Source organism: Mustelus asterias, chromosome 6, assembly GCF_964213995.1.
Source record: "Mustelus asterias chromosome 6, sMusAst1.hap1.1, whole genome shotgun sequence".
Classification (NCBI taxonomy): domain Eukaryota; kingdom Metazoa; phylum Chordata; class Chondrichthyes; order Carcharhiniformes; family Triakidae; genus Mustelus; species Mustelus asterias.
This window is the reverse complement of record NC_135806.1, coordinates 4,808,371-4,833,066: the sequence shown is the minus strand read 5'-3', so window position 1 is coordinate 4,833,066 and position 24,696 is coordinate 4,808,371. Positions and strand designations below refer to the sequence as shown.

At 44.8% G+C, this 24,696-nt stretch overlaps 1 protein-coding gene across 3 annotated transcripts in view; it reads right to left on the bottom strand.

The window, feature by feature from the left end:
• tjp2a (tight junction protein 2a (zona occludens 2)) overlaps window positions 1-24,696 on the bottom strand; it is a 148,447-nt gene that overhangs the window by 112,998 nt on the left and 10,753 nt on the right. Inside the window, exon 1 of one of the 3 annotated variants that reach the window (XM_078213953.1) lies at window positions 16,225-16,698. The exons of 1 other annotated variant lie outside the window; for it this stretch is intronic. In XM_078213953.1, the coding sequence (XP_078070079.1) occupies window positions 16,225-16,245 (21 nt within the window). In that variant the 5' untranslated portion in view covers window positions 16,246-16,698. Of the gene's footprint in view, window positions 1-14,074; window positions 14,094-16,224; window positions 16,699-24,696 lie in introns of those variants that run through there. One more of the 3 variants, XM_078213955.1, reaches the window with a different exon arrangement.

Below are 24,696 nucleotides of genomic sequence, written 5' to 3'. Positions count from 1 at the left end.
GGGAATCTTCCAAGAACAACACTGGTGTTTTAGCAAAATAAGGGGCAGGGGACCAATATTGAACATTCCTAAAAATGACTGGAGCACAGGTGTGCTTTAGGGGCCAGTGCCACCTTTAAGGCCTTGACGGTCTTCCAGAGGGTGTAATGCTTGTGCATCTACATGCTGCCCCAGGTAGATTACTTCAGTGTCTTAAAGTAAGCAAAGAGTGGCACAGTGGTTAGCACTACTGCCTCAACACCAGGGTCCCAGGTTTGATTCCCAGCTTGGGTCACTGTCTGTGTGAAGTTTGCATGTTCTCCCCATGTATGGGTGTTTCCTCCGGGTGCTCCGGTTTCCTCCCACAGTCTGAAAGATGTGCTGCTTAGGTGCATTGACCTGAACAGGAGCCGGACTGTGGCGACTAGGGGAATTTCACAGTAACTTCATTGCAGTGTTAATGTAAGCCTTACTCATGACTAACGAACTTTAAATTTCTCCTGGAGGTGAACTCCAAACCTCTTCACCACCTTCTCAAAGTTTTGTAAGATGCTCGACTTCCGTCGATCAAGTTATGAGATCTTCTTCAAGATATACCACAACACATGACAGCTTCTGCAGCAGACTCTCCATGGTCCTCTGGAGAATTGCAAATACTGAAGATACGCCAAAAGGCAGGTGTGTATTGATTGGAACAATCCTTTGCGTGCTTATTGTGACATAACCTCAGCAAGTGTTTAGTTTGAGTTTCTGATATGTGTGACTCATCCACCTTTGCATACAGGTCTTCAGGCCGGTGAGCCTTACATCAGTGGTAGGGAAATTATTGGAGAGGATTCTTCGAGACAGGGTTTATTCCCACTTGGAAATAAGTGGACGTATTAGTGAGAGGCAACATGGTTTTGTGAAGGGGAGGTCGTGTCTCACGAACTTGATAGAGTTTTTCGAGGAAGTGATGAAGATGATTGATGAGGGTAGGGCAGTGGATGTTGTCTACATGGACTTCAGTAAGGCCTTGGACAAGGTCCCTCATGGCAGACTGGTGCAGAAGGTGAAGTCGCATGGGATCAGAGGTGAGCTGGCAAGATGGATACAAAACTGGCTCGGTCAAAGAAAGAAGTCTCACAACACCAGGTTAAAGTCCAACAGGTTTATTTGGTAGCAAATACCATAAGCTTTTGGAGCGTGCTGCTCCTTCGTCAGATGGAGTGGTCTCTGTTCTCCAACAGTGCACAGACACAGAAATCAAGTTACAGAATACTAATTAGAATGCAAATCTCTACAGCCAGCCAGGTCTTAAAAAGGTACAGATAGTGTGGTTGGAGGGAACATTAAACACAGGTTAAAGAGATGTGTATTGTCTCCAGACAGAACAGCTGGTGAGATTATGCAAGACCAGGGGCAAGCTGTGGGGGTTACTGATAATGTGACATAAATCCAACATCCCGGTTTAGGCCGTCTTCATGTGTGCGGAAACTTCTCCACATCGGTCAAAGAAGACAGAGGGTAGCAGTGGAAGGGTGCGTTTCTGAATGGAGGGCTATGACAAGTGGTGTTCCTCAGGGATCAGTTAACTGGATTGATTAGTAAGTTTGCGGACGACACAAAGGTTGGTGGATTTGCGGATAGCGATGAGGATACAGATCAGTTGGAGACTTGGGCAGAGAGATGGCAGATGGAGTTTAATCCAGACAAATATGTAAGGTAATGCATTTTGGAAGGTCTAATACAGATCAGAAATATACAGTAAATGGCAGAACCCTTAGGAGTATTGATAGGCAAAGGGACCTGGGTGTACAGGTACACAGGTCACTGAAAGTGGCAATGCAGGTGGAGAAGGTAGTCAAGAAGGCATACGGCATGCTTGCCTTCATCGGCCGGGGTATTGAGTTTAAAAATTGGCAAGTCATGTTGACACTTTATAGAACCTTAGTTAGGCCACACTTGGAATCTAGTGTTCAATTCTGGTCGCCACACTACCAGAAGGATGTGGAGGTTTTGGAAAGGGTACCAGAAAAGATTTACCTGGATGTTGCCTGGTATGGAGGGCATTAGCTATGAGGAGAGGTTGGAGAAACTTGGTTTGTTCCTCACTGGAGCGACGGAGGTTGAGGGGAGACCTGATAGAAGTCTACAAGATTATGAGAGGCATGGACAGAGTGGATAATCAGAAGCTTTTTCCCAGGGTGGAAGAGTCAATTACTAGGGGGCGTAGGTTTAAGGTGCGAGGGACAAGGTTTAAAGGAAATGTACGAGGCAGGTTTTTTTTAAAAAACACAGTAGTGGGTGCCTGGAACTCATTGCCGGGGGAGGTAGTGGAAGCAGATATGGTAGTGACTTTTAAGGGGCATCTTGACAAGTATGGGAATAGAGGGATATGGTCCCCGGAAGCATAGGGGGTTTTAGTTAAGTCGGGCAGCATGGTCGGTGCAGGCTTGGAGGGTCAAAGGGCCTGTTCCTGTGCTGTAATTTTCTTTGTTCAAACTTCAGGACTGGACATTTATCCAACTTGGAAGCCTGTTCACCACAAATGTACAAATAGACAATACACATCTCTTTAACCTGTGCTTAACCCTCTCTCCACTCACATTGTCTGTACCTTTAAGACTTGATTACCTGTAAAGACTCGCATTCCAACCATTATTTTGTAAATTGAGTGTGTCTTTATATGCCCTGTTTATGAACAGGACTCCCATTCACTTGATGAAGAGGCAGCGCTCTGAAAGCTAGTGGCTTTTGCTACCAAATAAACCTGGTGTTGAGAGACTTCTTACTGTGTTTACCCCAGTCCAACACCAGCATCTCCACATCACCACCACAAATGGACAGTTGTGTCTGGTTTCCAGACAGGAACTACAGGTGCTGCCCATTCGGAGAACTGAACCAGCTGGATAATGGCTAGTTCTCCCAATTGCTTTAATTCAGTATCTAGTTTTTGGTACTGGTCTCACCCTAAAGAATCGCGGGGTCACCTCAGCCCACATTTGCTTTCAGTCCTTTTATTTTGCCAAATTCATGCTTGAAGACATGCTTGTATTTCTCCATCTGTTCGAGCAGTCCTCCTTCCCGCACTTGAAAAACCTTGGACCAAATTACTGGATTTCCTTGTTAATCACAGCCGACAAGGCTTGGCCTTCACTGGTCACTATGATCACTGGCAACTGGGTCGACTGTTGGCCATAGCTTACAGGTATCACTGCAGTGCCCACTAAAGACTGGCAAAAATTCAAGGTTTTAAAATCTTGCAAAAGTCAACAACTTGCATTTATACAGAGCCTTTAACCCAGTAAAATTTTGATTTTATGTATTGTCACATGTATTAGTATGCAGTGAAAAGTATTGTTTCTTTGCACATTTGCAAAGCAAAGCATACCATTCATAGAGAAGGAAAGGATGCAGAATGTAGTGTTAGTCATAGCTAGGGTGTGGAGAAAGATCAACTTAATGCAAGGTCAAAAGTCTGATAGCAGCAGGGAAGAAGCTGTTCTTGAGTACATGACCTTAGACTTTTGTATCTTTTTCGCGACGGAAGGAGGTGGAAGAGAGAATGCCTGGAGTGTGGGGGTCCTCAATTATGCTGCCTGCTTTTCTGAGGCAGCGGGAAGTGTAGACAGAGTCAATGTGTGGGAGGCTGGTTTGAGTGAAAATGAAAAATATTCGAAGGCTTTTTTTTTTGCAGGACTGATCAAAGAAAAAGTTTTAATCCATGACAAAGATGTTATATAAAATGTCACATGTGCTGACAGATCAGCTGTTAGCTTGTGTGGAAATTGGTCTGAAAGTTCATCTGTGTGACCCCGGGGGCAGACAGGGAGTGAGGTACTTTCCACATACTGGAAAGCCTTTGGATCTATAATTCAAATGCCTCTGCATGTGACCATTGCCATGAATTTCTGCTACGTCCAGACATTTGGTAGCTATTAGAATCCCAGGAAAAGCTGTGGGAGCATTCAAAAGCACAACGGCTGGGAAAATGGAATGATACAGTTTCTCATGTCTCCAGGAACAAATCGGGAGTGGAGATGAAAAGAAAGGATTGTGCTTCATGGATTCATTCCCACAGGATGGGCTCTTGTACCTCAAGAACAAACTTGCATTTTTTGATTTATTATTGTCACATGTATTAGTATAGAGTGACAAGTATTGTTTCCTGCGTGCTATACAAAGCGTATCGTTCAGAGAAGGAAAGGAGGGGATGCAGAATGTGTTACAGTCATAGCTAGGGTGTAGAGAAAGATCAAACTTAGTGCGAGGTAGGGACCATTCAAAAGTGATGGCACCAGGGAAGAAGCTGTTCTCGAGTGGGTTAGTAAATGTTCTCAGATATTTGTATCTTTTTCCCCCCCCAAAACGGAAGGTGGGAGAGAGAATGTCTGGGCTGCGTGGGGTTCTTGATTATGCTGGATTTTCCGAGGTAGCAGGAAGTGTTGACGGAGTCAATGGATGTGAGGCCAGTTTGCATGATGGGCTGGGCTTCGTTCATGACCCTTTGTAGTTTCTTGCGGTCTTGGACAGAGCAGGAGCCATACCAAGCTGTGATACAACCAGAAAGAATGCTTTCTATGGTGCATCTGTAGTAGTTGGAGAGAGTTGTAGCAGAGTTGTCCACTACGCTTCCTGAAGTTGATGACTATTTCCTTTGTTTTCTATAGCACCTCTGAGGGACATTCCAAGTGTTTTACAGCCAACTGCATACAATTTGAATTATAATTACTGGCAACACAGCAGAAATTTACACACAGCAAGCTCCCACAAACAGCAATGTGATCAATGGCCAAGATAATCTGCTTCTTGAGTGAGAGACCATGACACCATTGAACGAGCACCATGGGATTATTTACATCGCTCCTGAGGGCAACAAGGCCCAAGTTTAGCACCTGGTCTGAAAAGACATGCCCAGATTCCCTCGGTACAGCACTGGGAGTGTCAGCCTAGACCTGGGAACAGACATATTGGGATGGATCTTTGTGCAAGATAGAATTGGGGAGTTGACCAAACAACTCAAAGAGGACATGCAGCTTGTACATCAGTGGAACATGCTTATTTATAGCTGACCCAAAACAATCAATGCAGACAAAAAGGCACTCAGTAAATACAGACTGTTCCAAAAGGATTATTGATAAAATGTCCTGTTACTGGAGCACAGAATGGAAAGATCGACTATCTATCTGTGACCTTAATAATTACATACTCTACGAGGAAGACAAGCTTACATTTATATAGTGTCTTTCACAACCGTGGGACATTTCAAAGCACTTTACAGCCAAGGTCTCGTCGCTGCTGTACTGTGGGAACTGCAGCAGCAGAGTTGCGTACAGCAAGATCCCACAAAATGATAATGAATAGATAATCTGTTCTTGTGATTGATTGCGGGATAAGTATTAGCCAGGACACCAGGTAGAACTCCTTTGCTCTTCCTCAAAATAGTGCCATGGGATCTTTCACACCCAGTTAGCTTCACGTCTCACCCGAAAGATGGCACCTCCCAACAGTGCAGCACTCCCTCAGTACTGCACTGGGAATGTCAGCCTAGATTCTCATGTTTGCCTTTCTGGATTGGGACTTGAATGCACAATGAGTCAAACAAGAGTACTACCAGCTGAGCTACAGCTGTTAAAGCAATACATATTAATGTTGATGTGGAGATGCTGTTGTTGGACTGGGGTGGGCACAGTACAAAGTTGGACAACACCAGTTTTATTTGGAATCACGAGCTTTCGGAGCTCTGCACCTTCCTCAGGTGAGTGGAGAGGCATTTGTGAACCCACCTGATGAAGGAGCAGTGCTCCGAAAGCTCGTGATGCCAAATAAACCTGTTGGGCCTGGTGTTGAGACTTTGTACTGTGTCCACATTAAAAGATTGTTCAATTCACATTCATCTTAACATCGCCTCACTTCCATTCAAACATCCTGTCTCCCCAAAGTCTGTCTCCCATCTACAGGGCAGAGTGTGATGGAACACACCAGGATGAGTGCAACTCCAACAAGTAGCTCAACTCCATCCAGGACAAAGCACCCATTTGGCCAACACACTACTCAACACTTTGAACATTTTACCCTGTCCACCATCAGCACACAGTATTGCAGTTAATACAACAGCGTTTTCCAAAAGTGGGGAGTTGCGACCTGCAGGTGTGTCATGGGATGTTAAAAATGGGTTGCCAAAAAAAATATCCTTGAAGATTGCTTGATTTATTTGGTGGATAAATTCTTGCTGTCCTATAAACTGATTGTAAATGTGTACATTCATAAGGTTAAGTTTAATACCTCGACAATACACAATGTCTCATTATGAAATTTAATATTTGAAATGGCTGTGTGGTCAGCACTGGTGTAGCGTTCCATGTGTCCCCGGTTTGGTTTAAGTACACACTTTGTAGGTGTTATGACACTGAGGATCTCTCAGACGGTGACATCGCCAGTATGAGGACCTTTGATGGAGGAAAAGCTCAGTACTGCCTGATAAAGTGCACATAACTTGAATTGTATGAAAGGAAAAAGTTAAGTCCAAAGATGTGTGGGTTAGGTTGATTGGCCAGGTTAAAAAAAATGCCCCTTAGAGTCCTGGGATGCGTAGGTTAGAGGGATTAGTGGGTAAAATATGTGGGGGTAGGGCCTGGGTGGGATTGTGGTCGGTGCAGACTCGGTGGGCCGAATGGCCTCCTTCTGCACTGGAGGGTTTCTATGATTATTTTTAGAATGTAGAGTACATCCCGTTTAGATTGTGACAGTAGCAGCAGCAGCATGGCCTGGTCAGTGGACTCTACCAGAGACTCAAATCTCCCACCGTGAAGGCAGCACAGTTAGACACAAGTATCGTCAATATCTCACAATCCAACTCATTAATTTTTCCTCCAGGTGCATAAAATATTTTGCTGTTGAACAAATGTCAAAATGAGATGACGTCTGCAAAACAGGAAAACACTTGACTTTAAGTTTTTTTTAAAATTATGGCTGAGAAGAATAATTGACACTTTGCTGCATCCATTGAAGTCCTGTGGTTAGTTTCTAGAATCAGAGAATCCCAGCAGTGCAGAAGGAGGCCATTCGGCCCATTGAGTCTGCACTGACCACAATCCCACCCAGGCCCTATCTCCATAACCCCACATATTTACCCTGCGAATCTCCCTGACACAAAGGGCCAATCAACCTAACCCACACATCTTTGGTGTGACATAAGCCACTTACCAGGGAGGTTTATTGATGGGATGGTGACGGATAGGTATAACTGGCAACTACCCTATTCTGTTTCCACCTAAAAACAGCATGCTGATCTGGCAAGCTCTGCATTCCAGAAGTGCATCTTAAATGTGAAATCTGTCACACAAACGGCAGTCAGTGTTCTGTGGATGGCTGATGCACAGCGAGTGAGTGCATTGCCTTTTCAGATATTCATTTTGAATGTATAATGTTGACAAGAGCATTTTGTAAAATACGGACACCAATTTCCTTAGTGCTGGAAGATGGCTTGAATAAATTGGAAAATGGATCTGAATTGGAAAATTGGAATAAATTGGAAAATGGATCCCCCCCGAATATTATACAGTAAATTTTAATATTAAATGTTAGTGGGACTGTATTTCATTACACATCCCTTTCACCTTCTAAGGACAGACAGCGCTGCAAGGAATAAGATTTATTGCATTTCTTTGAAGCTGAATTCACGTATCTATACTGTTACAGCATTACCAGGTCAGAGACGACGTTTGGATGGATGGGATGGTACACAGGGTGTCAAATCCACAAAGCGATTAAGCTGCCTTTTGGTTCTTTGGAGCCCAGAGTTAAATCCCAGCCTTGGGTCCAACTGCACAAAACCAATTTCATAGAATCCCTACAGTGCCATTCGGCCCATCGAGCCTGCACCAACAACAGTCCCACCCAGGCCCTATCCCACATATTTAACACGCTAGTCCCTCTAACCTACCCATCCCGGGACACTAAGGGGCAATTTAACATGGTCAATGCACCCAACCTGCACACCTTTGGACTGTGGAGGAAACCAGAGCACCCGGAGGAAACCCACGCAGACACGGGGAGAACGTGCAGACTCCGCACAGACAGTGACCCAAGCTGGGAATTGAACCCAGGTCCCTGGAGCTGTGAGGCAGCAGTGCTAACCACTGTGCCACATGTGAAGTTCACCAAATTCCTTGTCTTCATCAAAACATGAGATCATGACTTCAGTGTCAAGGACGTAAAACTGTTGGGTAGGTGAAATTTGCAAGGTGGAACTATTTTGTTGCCATCTAGTTTAAGTTTATTATTGTTGCAAGTAGGCTTACATTAACACTGCAATGAAGTTACTGTGAATCCCCTAGTCGCCCCACTCTGGCGCCTGTACAGGTACACTGAGGGAGAATTTAGCATCTACATCTTGTCTTTAAGCTAGCAGAACTGAATGCAATTTACTGTCAGTGAGGAAGATTATATTAATTTTAGAAGCATAAAAGTGAGGACCAAGCAGACTTGCCTGTCACATTAAGCAGTAAGTGACCATGACATGAGTCACGAGGGATGACCAGTTGGCAAAAAATGCATCAGAAAAAAGTTTGAAAAACGGATTTACAAAAATGCACTGCAGCAAGCCTCTGACAGCACCTTCCAAACTTGCTACTACCACCACCACCATCTAGCTACCATGGGGCAGCACAGTAGCCCAGTGGTTAGCACTGCTGCCTCACAGCGCCAGGGACCCGAGTTGGATTCCTGGCTTGGGTCACTGTCTGTGTGGAGTTTGCACATTCACCCCATGTCTGCGTGGGTTTCCTCCCAGTCTGAAAGATGTGCTGGTTAGGTGCATTGACCCGAACAGGCGCCAGAGTGTGGTGACTAGGTGAATTTCACAGTAACTTCATTGCAGTGCTAATGCAAGTCTTACTCGTGAGTAATAAATAAACTTTACATTAGAAGGAGAAGAGCAGCAGACACAAAGGCCACTGCTCCCCGAAAGTTCCCCTCAAGGTTACACCACCCTGATTTGGAAATATATCGCCGTTCCTTCACTGTCGCTGGGTCAAAATTCTGGAACTCCCTCCCTAACAGCACTGTGGGTATACCTACACCACAGGGACTGCAGCGGTTCAGGACAGTGGCTCATCTACACCTTCTCAAGGACCAATGGGAAGAAGCTTAAATGCTGGCCTTGGCCAGCAACGCTCACATCCCAAGAATGATCATAACCCAGTGGATCAGAGGTGGCACTGACCGAGTGGCAGACTGGAAATGTCAGTGGATGACTAGACAAAAACTTCGAGAATGAGGCATGAGCATAAATCAAACAAAAACATTTATACAGATAAAACAAAACAGCAAAACAAACATTGTCCCATTTAGATTAGCAACTGAGCAAAGAAAAAACTTCTAGGAGGAAACATTAGAAAAATCACCTCATGATACAAGAATTTTCAACATAGCTTTGCTGAGACATGCAGGTATAATAGTTAGAAATGAATATTGCTGTGGACACTAAATGCAACAAAACAAAAATCTTCCAGTATTGTAAACAATAATAGTGACGGGAGAAACTGATAACCCTCAGTTATCAAAATGCTACAGTGCAGAAGGAGGCCATTCGGCCCATCGAGTCTGCACTGACCGCAATCTCACCCAGGCCCTATCCCCATAACACCATGCATTTACCCTAGCTAGTCCCCCCAACATGGGGGCAATTTAACATGGCCAATCTACCTAACCCGCACATCTTTGGACTGTGGGAGGAAACCCACACAGACATGGGGAGAATGTGCAAACTCCACACAGACAATGACCCAAGCCAGGATTCAAACCCGGGTCCCTGGCGCTGAGAGTCAGCAGTGCGAACCACTGTTACTGTGCTGCCCTAATGGAAGCATGACAGTTGTAAAACAAGTTGGAAATAGTGGATATATTAGCCAATGACTTCCCAAAACATAACACCCTACTGTCAGTGACAACTTTTATTTCCCTCTCCTTTAAATGTAAAGCATTCCACAAGGTGTTACACAGAACTGTTTATCAAATCAAAGTCAGCACTGCGCCACATGGGCAATATTAGCGCAAGTTACCAAAAGCTTGGTGAAAAGGTGGAAGAGAGTGAGCGTGAGAGAGGGAGAGAGACAGAGAGAAAGAGAGAGCAGAGATTGGGAGGGCAAGGCCATGGAAGGATTTGAAAACAAGAATCATAGAATCCCTACAGTACAGAAGGAGGCCCTTCAGCCCATCGAATCTGTACCGACCACAATCTCACCCAAGCCCTATTCCCATAACCCCATGCATTTACTCTGCTAATTCCCCCTAACACCAAGGGTCAATTTAGCACAGCCAATCAACCTAACCCGCACATCTTTGGAATGTGGGAGGAAACCGGGGGAAACCCATGCAGACACGGGGAGAATGTGCAAACTCCATACAGACAGTGACCCAAGGCCAGAATTGAACCTGGGACCCTGGCGCTGTGAGGCAGCAGTGCTAACCACTGTGCCGCAAGGATGAAGCAATCAGATGGAGCTAGGGAAGACAAAAAAATGTCACTGGTTCGAAAACACCCTTTAAAAAAAAACTTGGGCAACTGGAGGTCCATGAATCTTGCGTTAACAAATTGGAAAAGTAACGGGAATAATAATCAGGAAAAAAAATCACCTGATTCAATTGTCAACTTCAATCACAGCTTCAGGAAGAGGTAGGTTCTGTTGTCACCCTTGACCTTTTGTCAGAAAGTTCACAATAGGCTGTTCTATGACATAATGAACCCAAACTTCCAGAAAGCTTTTGATAAAATTCTGCATCAAAATGGCTGTTACACCATGTCAATCCAAGTGGGTACGGTGATGGTGATGTGGTTAAGGGGTTGGCCAAGAGGCTACTAGCCCCGATTATGATGTCAAGGTAAAAAGATGTACAGAGTTAAAAAGATTGAAGGCTGATGCCAAAACCGAGAGGGTGTAACTATCAGGAAATTCTGAACAGGTTGTGGCTCTGTCTGGAAAATGGAAAAGGGAAGACAGAGGAGATGGCCTGAGAGAGGTTTGAGATCGGGTAGAATGTATAAAATATACAGCGAACTGCCATTCAGCCCAACTGTGGCTGTAAAACACGCTGGGTGGCAGTGGTTCGCACTGCTGCCTCAGTGCCAGGGATTTGGTTCAACTACAGCCTTGGGTGACATTGTGTGGAGTTTGCTTGATCTCCCCGTGTGTTTCCTCCGGGTGCCTCCCACACCCCAAAGATGTGCAGGTTAGGTGGATTGTCAAATCCCAGTCCTTGGCACTGTGAGGCAGCAGGGCTAGCTACTCTGCCAACCTGTGGATGTTGGCATCTCCTAGAGATTAATCTAAACCAGGGGTGACAGTTGGTCAGGTTAGAAGTCTCTTAACTCCTTTGCATACAAACCCCATTGGCAGATCCTGCTATTCTCTCCCCCCCAAATGTTGCATCTATGCTATTTGCCTTCCTATAGGACTCAAGTCAAATAATTTGCAGTTCCTCAATTTGATCTCTCCCACAAATCAACATCTTTGCATCTACCCTTTTATAATCTTAACGTTGACCAAAAAATTCATTTAAAAACATTCAGCTGTATACAAGAGCAGAAAATGAACTGGAATACACACCTCAGAGTGGCAGAGACTGAAATCTTTGTTCCACACCTACATTTCTACAACTGTGAAATTGGCTACAGATGATTGCATGGCAAGGCACTACCCGAATTCCTCTGTCACCATATGCCACTGTTTTTCTACTACAGATGCCAAGCTGACATAACTTAAAATCACAGATTTATATTGAAGCTTTTTCCTTATAGCATCAATATTCCAACAATAATTGTTATTTATATAGCACCTTTAATAAGGTAAAACATCCCAATGTGCTTCACTGGAGCACTGCAAACAGAATTTGATAACCAAATGGAGTTTAATTTAGACAAATACGAGATGATGCATTTTGGTCGCTAGAACCAGGGCAGGACTTAGTTAATGGTAGGGCATTGGGGAGAGTTAGAGCAAAGAAATCTGTACCCCTAGAAAGTGAAGGCACAAGTGGACAGAGTGGTGAAGGCATTCGGCATGCTTCATTGGTCAGAACATTGAATACAGGAGCTGGGACGACTTGAAGTTGTACAAGACATTGGTAAGGCTACACTTGAAATACTGTGTACAGTTCTGGTCACCCTATTATAGAAAAGGGTATTAAAACTAGAAAGAGTGCAGAAAAGGTTTACTAGGATGCTACTGGGACTTGATAGTTTGAGTTATAAAGGAGAGGCTGCATAGACTGGGACTTTTTTCTCTGGAGCGTAGGAGGCTTAAGGGTGATCTTATAGAGGTCTATAAAATAATCAGGGGCATAGATCAGCTAGACAGTCAATATCTTTTCCCAAAGGTACGGGAGTCTAAAACTAGAGGGCATAGGTTTAAGGTGAGAGGGGAGAGATACAAAAAGGTCCAGAGGAGCAATTTTTTCAGAGGATGGAGTGTGTCTGGAACAAGCTGCCAGAGGTAGTAGTAGAGGCGGGTACAATTTTGTCTTTTAAAAAAAGTGTTTATACTCATCTTACCCATGTAACTGTCTAGAGGGATATGGGCCAAATGGGACTAGCTTAGGGGTTTAAAAAAAAAGAGGGCAGCATGGACAAGTTGGGCCAAAGGGCCTGTTTGCATATAAACCTCTATAACTCTATGCGAGAGGCTTTAAGAGGAAAGAAACAGGCAGTGAGGTTGAGACAGAAGCCAGAGTTCAGGGCCATACTTCATAACATCGAAATAGTCACATCTTGCACAATGTATCTTAGTGGTTTCATCCCAAAAGAAAATGCTGATCAGATGGTAAAGGAAAGCACCATCTGTCCCAGAGAATTGTAGTGGCAGTGTGTTACAGTTCACTCAGAGTCCCCAGTTACAGTGGCAACACACACTTTTGCATGCATGTTGTAGTCTGGAATGGTAGATAGTGATAGTAGAGGTTCCAACATTCTTTCCATCACATGGCTGACTCAGGAATCTCTCCCACTCTTAGCGCCTGCCATTGGCAAGAGTTTGAAGGAAACACAATTTGATGTTCAACTCCGTTGCGAATGCACCTTCCTTGGCCAGTTGAGCTTCTCCCGAAGCATTGTACTAAAATTCTATTCCCGTCCTTTCACCCATATTTTTGGGGTTTTTTTGCTTCAAGTCCTTATCCAATTTACTTTCAAATGGGAATTTTATACATGTTTCAACCCCCAATTGAGATTTTAAAAATTCCATGTCCATTCACTAGCTCCTAATTTAAACAATCTAACTTTGCACTCCATTCTTCATAATAATCCAAAATGAATGTCTCCAAATCCCTACAGTGCAGAAGCTGTAACCTCACTTCCCATGGCTAATCCCCCTAACCTACACATTTTGGCCATGAGGTGGAGATGCCAGTGTTGGACTGGGGTGGGCACAGTAAGAATTCTCACAACACCAGGTTAAATTCCAACAGGTTTATTTGGAATCAAGAGCTTTCAGAGCACTGCTCCTTGATCTCCTTGTGACTCACCTGATGAAGGAGCAGCGCTCCGAAAGCTTGTAATTCAAAATAAACCTGGTGTTGAGACTTCTTACTGAAGATGAATTAAACAAGCAAGTGATTCCAGCCTTAGGTCACTGTGTGGAGATTGCATGTTCTTCCTGTGTCTGCATGGGTTTCTTCCCACAGTCCAAAGATGTGCAGGTTGAGTGAATTGGCTATGCTAAATTGCCCCTTATTGTCCCAAAATGTGTACAGCAAGTCTCACAACACCAGGTTAAACTGGAATCACGAGCTTTCGGAGCACTGCTCCTTCATCAGGTGAGTAGAGCTGAAGAAGAAGCAGCGTTCCGAAAGCTCATGACTCCAAATAAACCTGATGGAGTGTAACCTGGTGTTGAGAGACTTCTTACTGTACACATTTCAGGACAATAAGGGGCAATTTAGCATGGCCAATTCATCCAACCTGCACATCTTTGGATTATGGGAGGAAATCCATGCAGACACAGGAAGAATGTACAATCTCCACACTTAGTCACCCAAGGGCAGAACTGAACCCAGGTCCCTGGCGCAGTGAGACAGCAATGCTAATCCCGAGTGATAACAATTCTCCGTTATTTACCTTCTCAGAAAAACTTCAGAGTTTTGAAAAGTTCTTGTGATAATCTTCCCTTTTCAAAACTTTTCATGAATTTACAACCCCTCATTCAGGACATTGTTGGAATGAATCGTCACTTTATCATGACTTGCACATTTCTTAAAAGGAGCACCCAGAACTCCACACTATACTCTATAACCTTACCCCCAAAACCAATTCAATGTCACTTCCTTGCTTAATTTTATATACAATGCTCCTATGTGCTAAACCCAAAATCTACACCATTGATCTTTGAAAACAGAATAAAAAATAGAAAATGTATCCTCCTGTTTTTACACTCAAGATAGATTTGGGGATTGGGTCAGTGCTGGGACCACAACTTTTCACAATATACATTAACAATTTTGAGGAAGGAACTGAAGGCACTGTTGCTAAGTTTGCAGATGATACAAAGATGTAGAGGGACAGGTAATATTGAGGAAGCAGGGGGGCTGCAGAAGGACTTGGACAGGCTAGGAGAGTGGGCAAAGAAGTGGCAGATGGAATACAATGTGGAAAAGTGTGAGGTTATGCACTTTGGAAGGAGGAATGGAGGCGTAGACTATTTTCTAAATGGGAAACTGCTTAGGAAATCAGAAACACAAAGGGACTTGGGAGTCATTGTTCAAGATTCTCTTAAGGTTAACGTGCAGGTTCAGTCGCAGTTAGGAAGGCAAATGCAATGCTAGCATTCATGTCGAGAGGGCTAGAATACAAGAGCAGGGATGTACTGCGGAGGCTGTATAAGGCTCTGGTCAGACCCCATTTGGGGTATTGTGAGCAGTTTTGGGCCCCAGATCTAAGGAAGGATGTGCTGGCCTTGGAAAGGGTCCAGAGGAAGTTCACAAGAAAGATCCCTGGAATGAAGAGCTTGTCATATGACGAACGGTTGAAGACTCTGGGTCTGTACTCGGAGTGTCGGAGGATCTTATTGAAACTTACAGGATACTGCGAGGCCTGGATAGAGTGGACGTGGAGAGGACGTTTCCACTAGTAGGAAAAACTAGAACCAGAGGCGACAACCTCAGGCTAAAGGGACGATCCTTTAAAACAGAGGCGAGGAGGAATTTCTTCAGCCAGAGAGTGGTGAATCTGTGGAACTCTGTCACAGGAGGTTGGAGGCCAGGTCATGGAGTGTCTTTAAGACAGAGATAGATAGGTTCTTGATTAATAAGGGGATCAGGGGTTATGGGGAAAAGGCAGGAGAATGGGGATGAAAAAAAAAATCAGCCATGATTGAATGGCAGAGCAGACTCGATGGGCCGAGTGGCCTAATTCTGCTCCCATGTCTTATGGACCTGTCATCTGTAGCCATGCGCATGTCTGTTACAAGGCAGGAAATTTGCAGACCTGCCACATTTGGAGTAGTGTGTTTGTTATTTATTAAACACATTTCATCCTTATTTATGAGGCTGGTGCAGATTATAAAGTGAGATATTCCATTTCCCTCAGCAGACCAGCAAGAGGGTGGGATGTTCAGGCAAGTACAAAAAATATATAAACACAACCCAGTCAGATCAGTTCCTGGTAAACTTCCCATCCACAGCAAGCTGCCAGTCACTAATGACCAGAATTTCAATAATAGAATCAGAGCTTGGTAAAGCGATCACTTCAACTACAGATGGTGTTCCATTATACAACCAACTGGGCTTTAAAAATATACAGGGACTCCTCTGAGTCAAAGCACCTAATCCCCTTCTCCCAGCCACTGAATTTCTTCATCCATTTCCATCTTAAATCAGTGCAGAATACCTTTTAACTGCAAAGATAGATTTTAAAAAGGCAAACTCAGTTTCCTATCGAATCACAATCTTTACAGCACAAGAGTCCATGCGACCCATCCTAGCTGTGCTACCTCTTTGAAAGAGCCAATGAACTCCACTGTTTCCCCACAAGGCCCTGCAATTGTTCTTACCAAATCTACATGCAATTTTCTTCTCTGTCCAACTATTTAATCCATGTGCATGCAAGTCCTTCATTCCCCCCCCACTTCCCAGAAAAATATAAATGTACAGTAGCTTAAGACTGAGAGTTTCTTTCTGTTTTAAAAAAGGATGAGCTGTTTTGAAGATTAAATTACATTTTTATTCAGCAAAACACAAAGGCATCGGTCAAAAAGATGCGATTCGACTCACCTCTCCTCTCCTCACAGGCATTTCCTGATGAAGCGAAGGACTGGGTTCGTACCCAGCTGCTTTTTTCACATCAGAACTAGTTTGGAACCACACTCGGACAGCTCCCAGTTGCCCACAGCAAAGTAGTTGAGGATAAAAGTTCTAACTTTTCCCCCCCCCAAGTCCCACCCTGTGTCAATTTCTCTGGAACTCCCAGCTCAGCTGCTCGCAACATTCTTATTCATCATTCTGGACTTTCCACTGCAGCCAGGGGGGGGGAGCAGAGGGGCTGTCAAGGACACAACAACCTCACCCAGTGGCTTCTACATCTTCAGTCTTTCGTTTAATAAGAAACTCAACACTTTTCTTCTCACCCTTTGCACAGATGCGCCTTTCAGGCTTTTAAAAGCAGCGGCTGTGTGCCAATCTCTCCCCCGCACCCCTCCTGTGTGCAGATGGAGCTGCTCCACATGGAGCAAAGCCTGGGAACGCCCCGGTGTTAATTCGGAAGTCAGGGAATTCCTTTCCCAGTGATTTCAGCCACCTTACAAGACCCACGGTTTAAAGGGGCAGAATTGATAAGAAAATACAAGGATTTAGCCGAGAGGTGTCAGCAAAAGGCCTTCCTGCACCACTGCCCGCAACCCCCCAATCAGAAGTTTGTGGGTTTAAATGCAACTCCACAAGAAAAAAAAATGTTGGAAAAACTCAGCAGGTTTTGATTTGATTTGTTATTGCCACATGTACCAGCATACAGTGCAAAGTATTGTTTCTTGCGTGCTATACAGACAAAGCATACTTCATGGAGAAGGAAAGGAGAGGGTGCAGAATGTAGTGTTACAGTCATAGCTAGGGTGTAGAGAAAGATCGGATAAAAGCAAATTACTGTGGATGCTGGAATCTGAAACCAAAAGAGAAAATGCTGGAAAATCTCAGCTGGCAGCATCTGTAAGGAGAGAAAAGAGCTGACATTTCGAGTCCAAATGACCCTTTGTCAATTTGTCAAAGCTGCTTTGACAAGGGGTCATCTGGACTCCAAACGTCAACTTAATGCGAGGTAGGTCCATTCAAAAGTCTGATGGCAGCAGGGAAGAAGCTGTTCTTGAGTCGGTTGGTACATGACCTCAGACTTTTGTATCTTTTTTCCGACAGAAAAAGGTGGAAGAGAGAATGTCCGGGGTGTGTGGGGTCCTCAATTATGCTGGCTGCTTTGCCGAGGCAGCGGGAAGTGTAGACAGAGTCGATGGATGGGAGGCTGGTTTGCGTGAAGGACTGGGCTTCGTTCATGACCCTTTGTAGTTTCTTGCGATCTTGGACAGAGCAGGAGCCATACCAAGCTGTGATGCAACCAGAAAGAATGCTTTCTATGGTGCATCTGTAAAAGTTGGTGGGAGTCGTAGCGGACATGCCAAATTTCCTTAGCCTCCTGAGAAAGTAGAGGCATTGGTGGGCTTTCTTAGCTGTAGCGTCAGTGCAGAGCGACCAGGACAGGTTGTTGGTGATCTGGACACCTAGAAACTTGAAGCTCTCGACCATTTCCACTTCAACCCCATTGATGTATGACTCTTCATCACCCCAAGGCACATAATCTCAGCAGACTCTACAGCCTCACTAAAGGAGTGCTGCACTGTCAGAGGTACTGTCTTTCTGATGGAGATATTATACATTGTTTGGAGAAGAGCTTGGGAGTTCTCCCAGGTCACGTTTAACCTTCGACCAATATCATTATAAATCAGGTCATTATCTCATTGCTGTTTGTGGGAGCTTGCTGTGTGCGAATTGGCTCCCGGATCCCTACATTACAGCAATGGTGTTACTTCATTGCAAAGGGCTTCAGTGTGTCTGCAGCTTGTGAATCGAGTGATGTAAATGCAAGTTATTTCAACAGGCAAAATTAAGTTTATAAATGTAAATTAAAATATTTTTCCTGACTTCCACAAGTCCTGGCAGTGCCCATTAATCATGGAAAGTTTCAAGCATGCCATTGGGTACCACATGCTCCCACTCCATGGCCACGCTGAAGTGGGGGTGGGGGGTGGGATTTCCAACAACACCCTCAGGATTACACTGCATTTCTTCTGTGTCTTTAACAGGCAGTCAGATTTACACACACCCCATTTCTTATCTAAAACGGCACATCTGATATGGAAAATTAGTGAATGATAATGTAAAAGATATATTCAGAATGACAGAAATACGAAACTAAATTGTAATATCAATTTGGACAATGTGTTCAGGAAGACCTGGACAACGTTCAGGCTTAAGCTGATAAGTAGCAAGAAACATTAACAAGTGCCAGGGAGTGGGCATCTCCAACAAGAGAGACTCTAACCATCATCCCTTGATGTGCAATGGCATTATCGTTGGTGAATCCCCCATTATCCTGGAGGTTACCACTGACCAGAAATTTAACTGGACTAGCCACATTAATGCAGTGGCTATAAGAGCAGATGTGGAGATGCCGGCGTTGGACTGGGGTAAACACAGTAAGAAGTCTAACAACACCAGGTTAAAGTCCAACAGGTTTATTTGGTCAAATAAACCTGTTGGACTTTAACCTGGTGTTGTGAGACTTCTTACTGTGTTTACCCCAGTCCAACGCCGGCATCTCCACATCATGACTACCATCGACACCGCAAACTGCCGGCTCCAAGTGGAGAGGATCCCCAAGAAGATCGCGCTATAAGAGCAGAGCAGAAGCTGGGAGTTCTGTGGTGAGTCACTCACTTCCTGACTCCAGTCTGCCCACCATCTACAAGGTACAAGTCAGGCGTGAGGTGAAATCCTGTCCCTCTGCCTGGATAAGTGCAGCTCCAACAACACTCAAGAATTTCAACATCATCCAAGACAAAGTGTGTTAGATTAGCAGGTCATCCACCTTAAACATTCACTCCCTCCCACACTGACGCACAGTGGCAGCAGTGTACACCATCTACAAGGTGCACTGCAGCAATTTGCCAAGCTTCCTTCTACAGCACCAAACCTGTGACCTCCACCACCCAGAAGGACAAGGTCACCATCACCATTTGGAGGTTCCCCTCAAAGCCACAGACCATCCTGACTTCGAAATACATCACCATTCCTTCATTGTCGCTGGGTCAAAATCTCACAACTACTTTCCTAACAGCACTATGGGTGTGCCGACACCACATGGACTGCAGCCGTTCTAGAATTCAGCTCAACACCACCTTCGAGGGGCAACTAGGCTTGAACAACAAATGCTGCTCTTGCCAGTGGTGCCCACTATTATACAACTTGTTAGTTGTCAAACAGTCGCAACTCATTAACTCTTTACTGAACTTTTAACTCTAACTGAACATCATCTTTCAACTGAACTTTAACTCTTAAACTGCACTTTCACTGAACATCAACTTTAACTAAACATCAACTTGACTATTTAACTGAAAGTAGATACTAGCGAGCTTAAGAAAACCTTGGATAAGAAATATCCTCGACGTAGAATCTATCTTCTCCTTCCCTGAAGCACCCTTCAGGAACAAGTCTTCTTGTAATGGTTGGTCTGGGGATGCAGCCAGAATAATGTCATTGGTTAATGTAAACAACTTCCTTTACCTAGGAAGCTTCAGATCGCCGCTCCCAGACCAAAGCCTCTTTACGGCCTGCATCTGGTTTCAATCTACAAGTTGACCAAAAATCCCAGCATGCTTAGCTCTCAGCCAGAATAGCCACTTAAAAGCCACTATTGCCATTATTGTTGTTAAATTATTGCTGTAGCCATTCTTTCTCCGTCAACACCAGATTCCATGAACAAATAGAAAATAGCAAAGATTTACATTTATATAGCACCTATATAAATGTAAATCTATATTACATCCCAAGATATCTCACCGAAGTGTTACCAAACAAAATTTGACATCAAGCCACATAAGAAGCTATTAGTGCAGGTGTCCAAAACTTTGTTCAAGGAGGGAAGTTTTAAGGAGTGCCTTAAAGGGGAGAGGAGTAGAGAGGTGGAGAAGTTTGGGGAGAGAATTCCAGAGCTCAGAACACAGGCAGGTGAAGGCAAGGCCAATGGTGATGGAGTGATGGAAATTGGGAATGTGCAAGAGGCCAGAATTGATACAGCACAGAGATCCCAGAGGTTGTAAGGCAGGAGGAGGCTACAGAGATAAGGAAGGGTGAGGCCATGGAGACTCAGCTATAAGGTACTGGACGTGGTTGGCTCTAGGATGCTGACATACACTGCAGGACCAGCCAGACATGGAGAAGGCTGTGCAAGAAGGCAGCCAGCTCCAGGGAACTCAAACCTCCTTCCTCCCCATGGACCATAGAACATAGAACATTACAGTGCAGTACAGACCCTTCGGCCCTCGATGTTGTGCCGACCTGTGAAACCAATCTAAAGCCCATCTAACCTACACTATTCCAATATCATCCATATGTTTATCCAATGACCATTTAAATGCCCTTAATGTTGGCGAGTCCACTACTGCTGCAGGCAGGGCATTCCACGCCCTTACTACTCTCTGAGTAAAGAACCTACCTCTGACATCTGTCCTATATCTATGGCCATTGTGGATCTATAGATGGCCACCTTTTTCACAGAAGGAGGAGTCTGAGATATGGATATTACTCTCATCATGATATACGAGAGGCACTGCTTGATTCCAACATTTTGTGACTGTAATTCAGACTGCTGTCCTTTGTCATTTCTTTTTTAATTGTTGCAGTTTGTAACGCGCAGGGAAATGCTGCCAACAGCGTAACAGAGGCGGGGACAGGTAGAATCAGAGTAAAACGTGAAATCTAACTCTGAGAATTCCCTGACCAGTCATTAACCATAGACACCACGAACCTTGTTATAATCCCGACTGATGTTAATAATGGATCCCACAGTGGAACCTGGCTTGATAGATCATAATTGTTTTTTTAAACTGTGTTGGGCATACATTCCCGGGAGACTGCGGATTAATTTTTAGCGGGAGAAATAAATGTTTATTGAACAAGAAAAATGAATTATATTTGATTTGATTTATTATTGTCGCATGTATTGGGATACAGTGAAGAGTATTGTTTCTTGTGCGCTATACAAAGCATACCATTCATAGAGCACACTGGGAGAGCTCAGAATAGTGTTACATATGGGGCGGCACGGTGGCACAGTATTAGCAGCGCCAGGGACCCGGGTTCGATTCCCGGCTTGGGTCCCTGTCTGTGCAGAGTCTGCACGTTCTCCCCGTGTCTGTGTGGGCTTCCTCCAGGTGCTCCAGTTTCTTCCCACAGTCTGAAAGACGTGTTGGTTAGATACATTGACCCGAACAGGCGCCAGAGTGTGGCGACTAGAGGAATTTCACAGTAACTTCATTGCAGTGTTAATATAGGCCTACTTGTGAATAATACATAAATAAATAAAATAAATCATGTGGAGTCTGCATGTTCTCCCTGTCTCTGCGTGGGTTTCCTCCGGGTGCTCCGGTTTCCTCCCACAGTCCGAAAGATGTGCTGGTTAGATGCATTGGCCATGCTAAATTCTCCCTCAGTGTACCCGAACAGGCACTGGAGTGTGGCGACTAGGGGATTTTTACAGTAACTTCATTACAGTGCTAATGTAAGCCTTACTTGTGACACCAATGAATAAACAAACTATAGCATATTACACTAGACAAAGAGGTTGGAAAGGTCTCAGTACAGATTGCAGAAAATGATTCAAACTCACTATTCCTTTTATCCCAGCAACTCTTACAAACACGAAACCCCAGTGAAGATTTAACACTGTCACAACGCCAAGGTTTCTTGCTTGGGTTAACTCAGCTTCAAACAACTTTCTTCTTGAAGACCCCTGAGCATTCAATAGCTGTTTCCTTCAGTTGGGATTGCTCCCTGAGACACCCCAAAAAAGAAACTGAAATAAGAACTGACTACTGCTTTTAGAAGCAATGCGCAAGGGTGTGGGGGGAGGGGGGAAAGGCGGGAGGATGGCACTAAGTCACAATGGTCCGAATGTCCTCCTTCTGCGCTATTACAATTCTGTGATCCATGCTTTAACTTCAGAACAAATATATGAGATCCTTAAACATGTAGGACCTGATAGAGGTTTACAAGATTATGAGTGGCATGGACAGAGTGGATAGACAGATACCAAAAGAGAAAACGCTGGAAAATCTCAGCGGGTCTGGCAGCATCGGTAAGGAGAGGAAAGAGCTGACGTTTCGAGTCCAGACGACCCTTTGTCAAAGCTGAAGACAAAGGGTCATCTGGACTCGAAACGTCAGCTCTTTCCTCTCCTTACAGATGCTGCCAGACCTGCTGAGATTTTCCAGCATTTTCTCTTTTGTTTTCAGATTCCAGCATCCGCAGTAATTTGCTTTTATTTATTAGGATAGTCAGATGCTCTTTCCTAGGGTAGAAAAATCAAGTACGAGGGGACATAGGTTTAAGGTGCGTGGGGAAAAGTTTAGAGGAGATGTGCGAGGCAAGTTTTTTTACACAGAGGGTGGTGAATGTCTGGAACGCGCTGCCCGGGGAGGGGGTGGGAGCAGGTACGATAGTGGCATTTAAGGGGCAACTAGACGAATACATGAATAGGGTGGGAATGGAAGGTTATGGACTCTAAGTGTATACGGTTTTAGTTTAGGCATCATGATCGGCGCAGGCTTGGAGGGCCAAAGGGCCTGTTCCTGTGCTGTTCTTTGTTCTTTATATATGTCAGTTCTTCATCAGGTTTTCAGCAAGATTTCTTATCGGCGAGACCAGCCATTCTGCCTCCACTTTCTGGTACGCGCACGCTTAGTGGCTCCTGGGGTTTTTTCTTCATCCTAACCTTCTTCACAACATGGAACCACCAAACAACTCCTGGGTCTTCTCCGGAGTCCCAGTTGCACAGCCAGCTCACCGCATCCAGTTGCCTGGAATCTCTTCACTAACTTTTTTCTTTATTTTCTTAACATAAGCAGGACCTGTTTCTGCCCCCTGTCTCTGTCACTTACCTGGGACATCCTTTTGGGACCTCTCCCCACCCCTTTCCCTGTTTGAGGCCTCTCCCCACCCCTTCACTCTCTCTGGGACACTTCACTTTGGATTAAAACTGACTGACTCCTAAACTGCTCCTCACTGACCCTGGAGCTGAGCTGGGGGACTGATCAACACACTCCCTTGTTGCTGGATGGAAACCACATCGCCAGCCATTGGGACATGCTGTACCTCTAACCGTAACAATGTCCACAGGGACACACAGACATAATGAATTGAATTCATAACAACCACAATAGGAAAAAAATGTTGTGGTGAGCTCCGTGAAGTATTGACAAAAATAACTTGCATAGAATCTCTACAGTACGGAAGAGGCCATTCAGCCCATTGAGTCTGCACCGACCCTCTAAGAAAGCACCCGATCTAGGCCCAATCCCTTGTCCTAGTCCCATAATCCCATGCACTGACAATGGGCAATCCACCTAACCTGCACATCTTTGGAGTGTGGGAAGAAACTGGAGCACCCGGAGGAAACTCACGCAGACACAGGGAGAATGTGCAAACTCCGCACCGACTGCGACCCGAGGCCGGAATTGAAGCCGGGTCCCTGGCGCTGTGAGGCAGCAGTGCTAACCACTGTGGTGCTGGTTAAAAAAGGGGTTGAATTTAACTATAAAATCATGTAAAAATAGCCAAATCACACAGCAAAAAAAAAACAGGTTAGTCAACATCTGTGAAGAGAAAGGACAGATTACCTCCACAAATAGGGGCTACGAATATAAATTAATTATTCATAAATCCAACAGAAATTCAGCAGAAACCTCTTTACAGAGAGAGTTGGGGACAATTTCAAACTCACTACCACAGGGAGAGGTTGAGACAAATTATATGGGTAGGAACACAGGAACAAGAGCGCAAGAGTAGGCCATTCAGCCCTTCAAGCCTGCTTTGCCATTCAGTAAGATCGTGGCTGCTCCGGTTGTGGTGTCGACTCAACTTTTTTGACTGTTCCCCCCACCCCTGAACAACTCCTCAGCCCCGTTACTCTTGTCTATCTAAAATGTGTCCATCTCAGTGGGCGGCACGGTAGCACAGTGGTTAGCACTGCTGCTTCACAGCTCCAGGGTCCCGGGTTCGATTCCCGGCTCGGGTCACTGTCTGTGTGGAGTTTGCACATTCTCCTCGTGTCTGCGTGGGTTTCCTCCGGGTGCTGCGGTTTCCTCCCACAGTCCAAAGATGTGCGGGTTAGGTTGATTGGCCAGGTTAAAAATTGCCCCTTAGAGTCCTGGGATGTGTAGGTTAGAGGGATTAGCGGGTAAATATGTGGGGGTAGGGGCCTGGGTGGGATTGTGGTCGGTGCAGACTCGATGGGCCGAATGGCCTCCTTCTGCACTGTAGGGTTTCTATGATTTCTATGATTTCTATGAATAAATGCAATGACCCAGCCTCCACTGCTCTTTGGGGAAGGGAATTCCTCAGACTAAGATACATTTAAGAGGGAGCTTGATAAACATATGAGGTGCGAGGGCAGCACGGTGGCACAGTGGTTAGCACTGCTGTCTC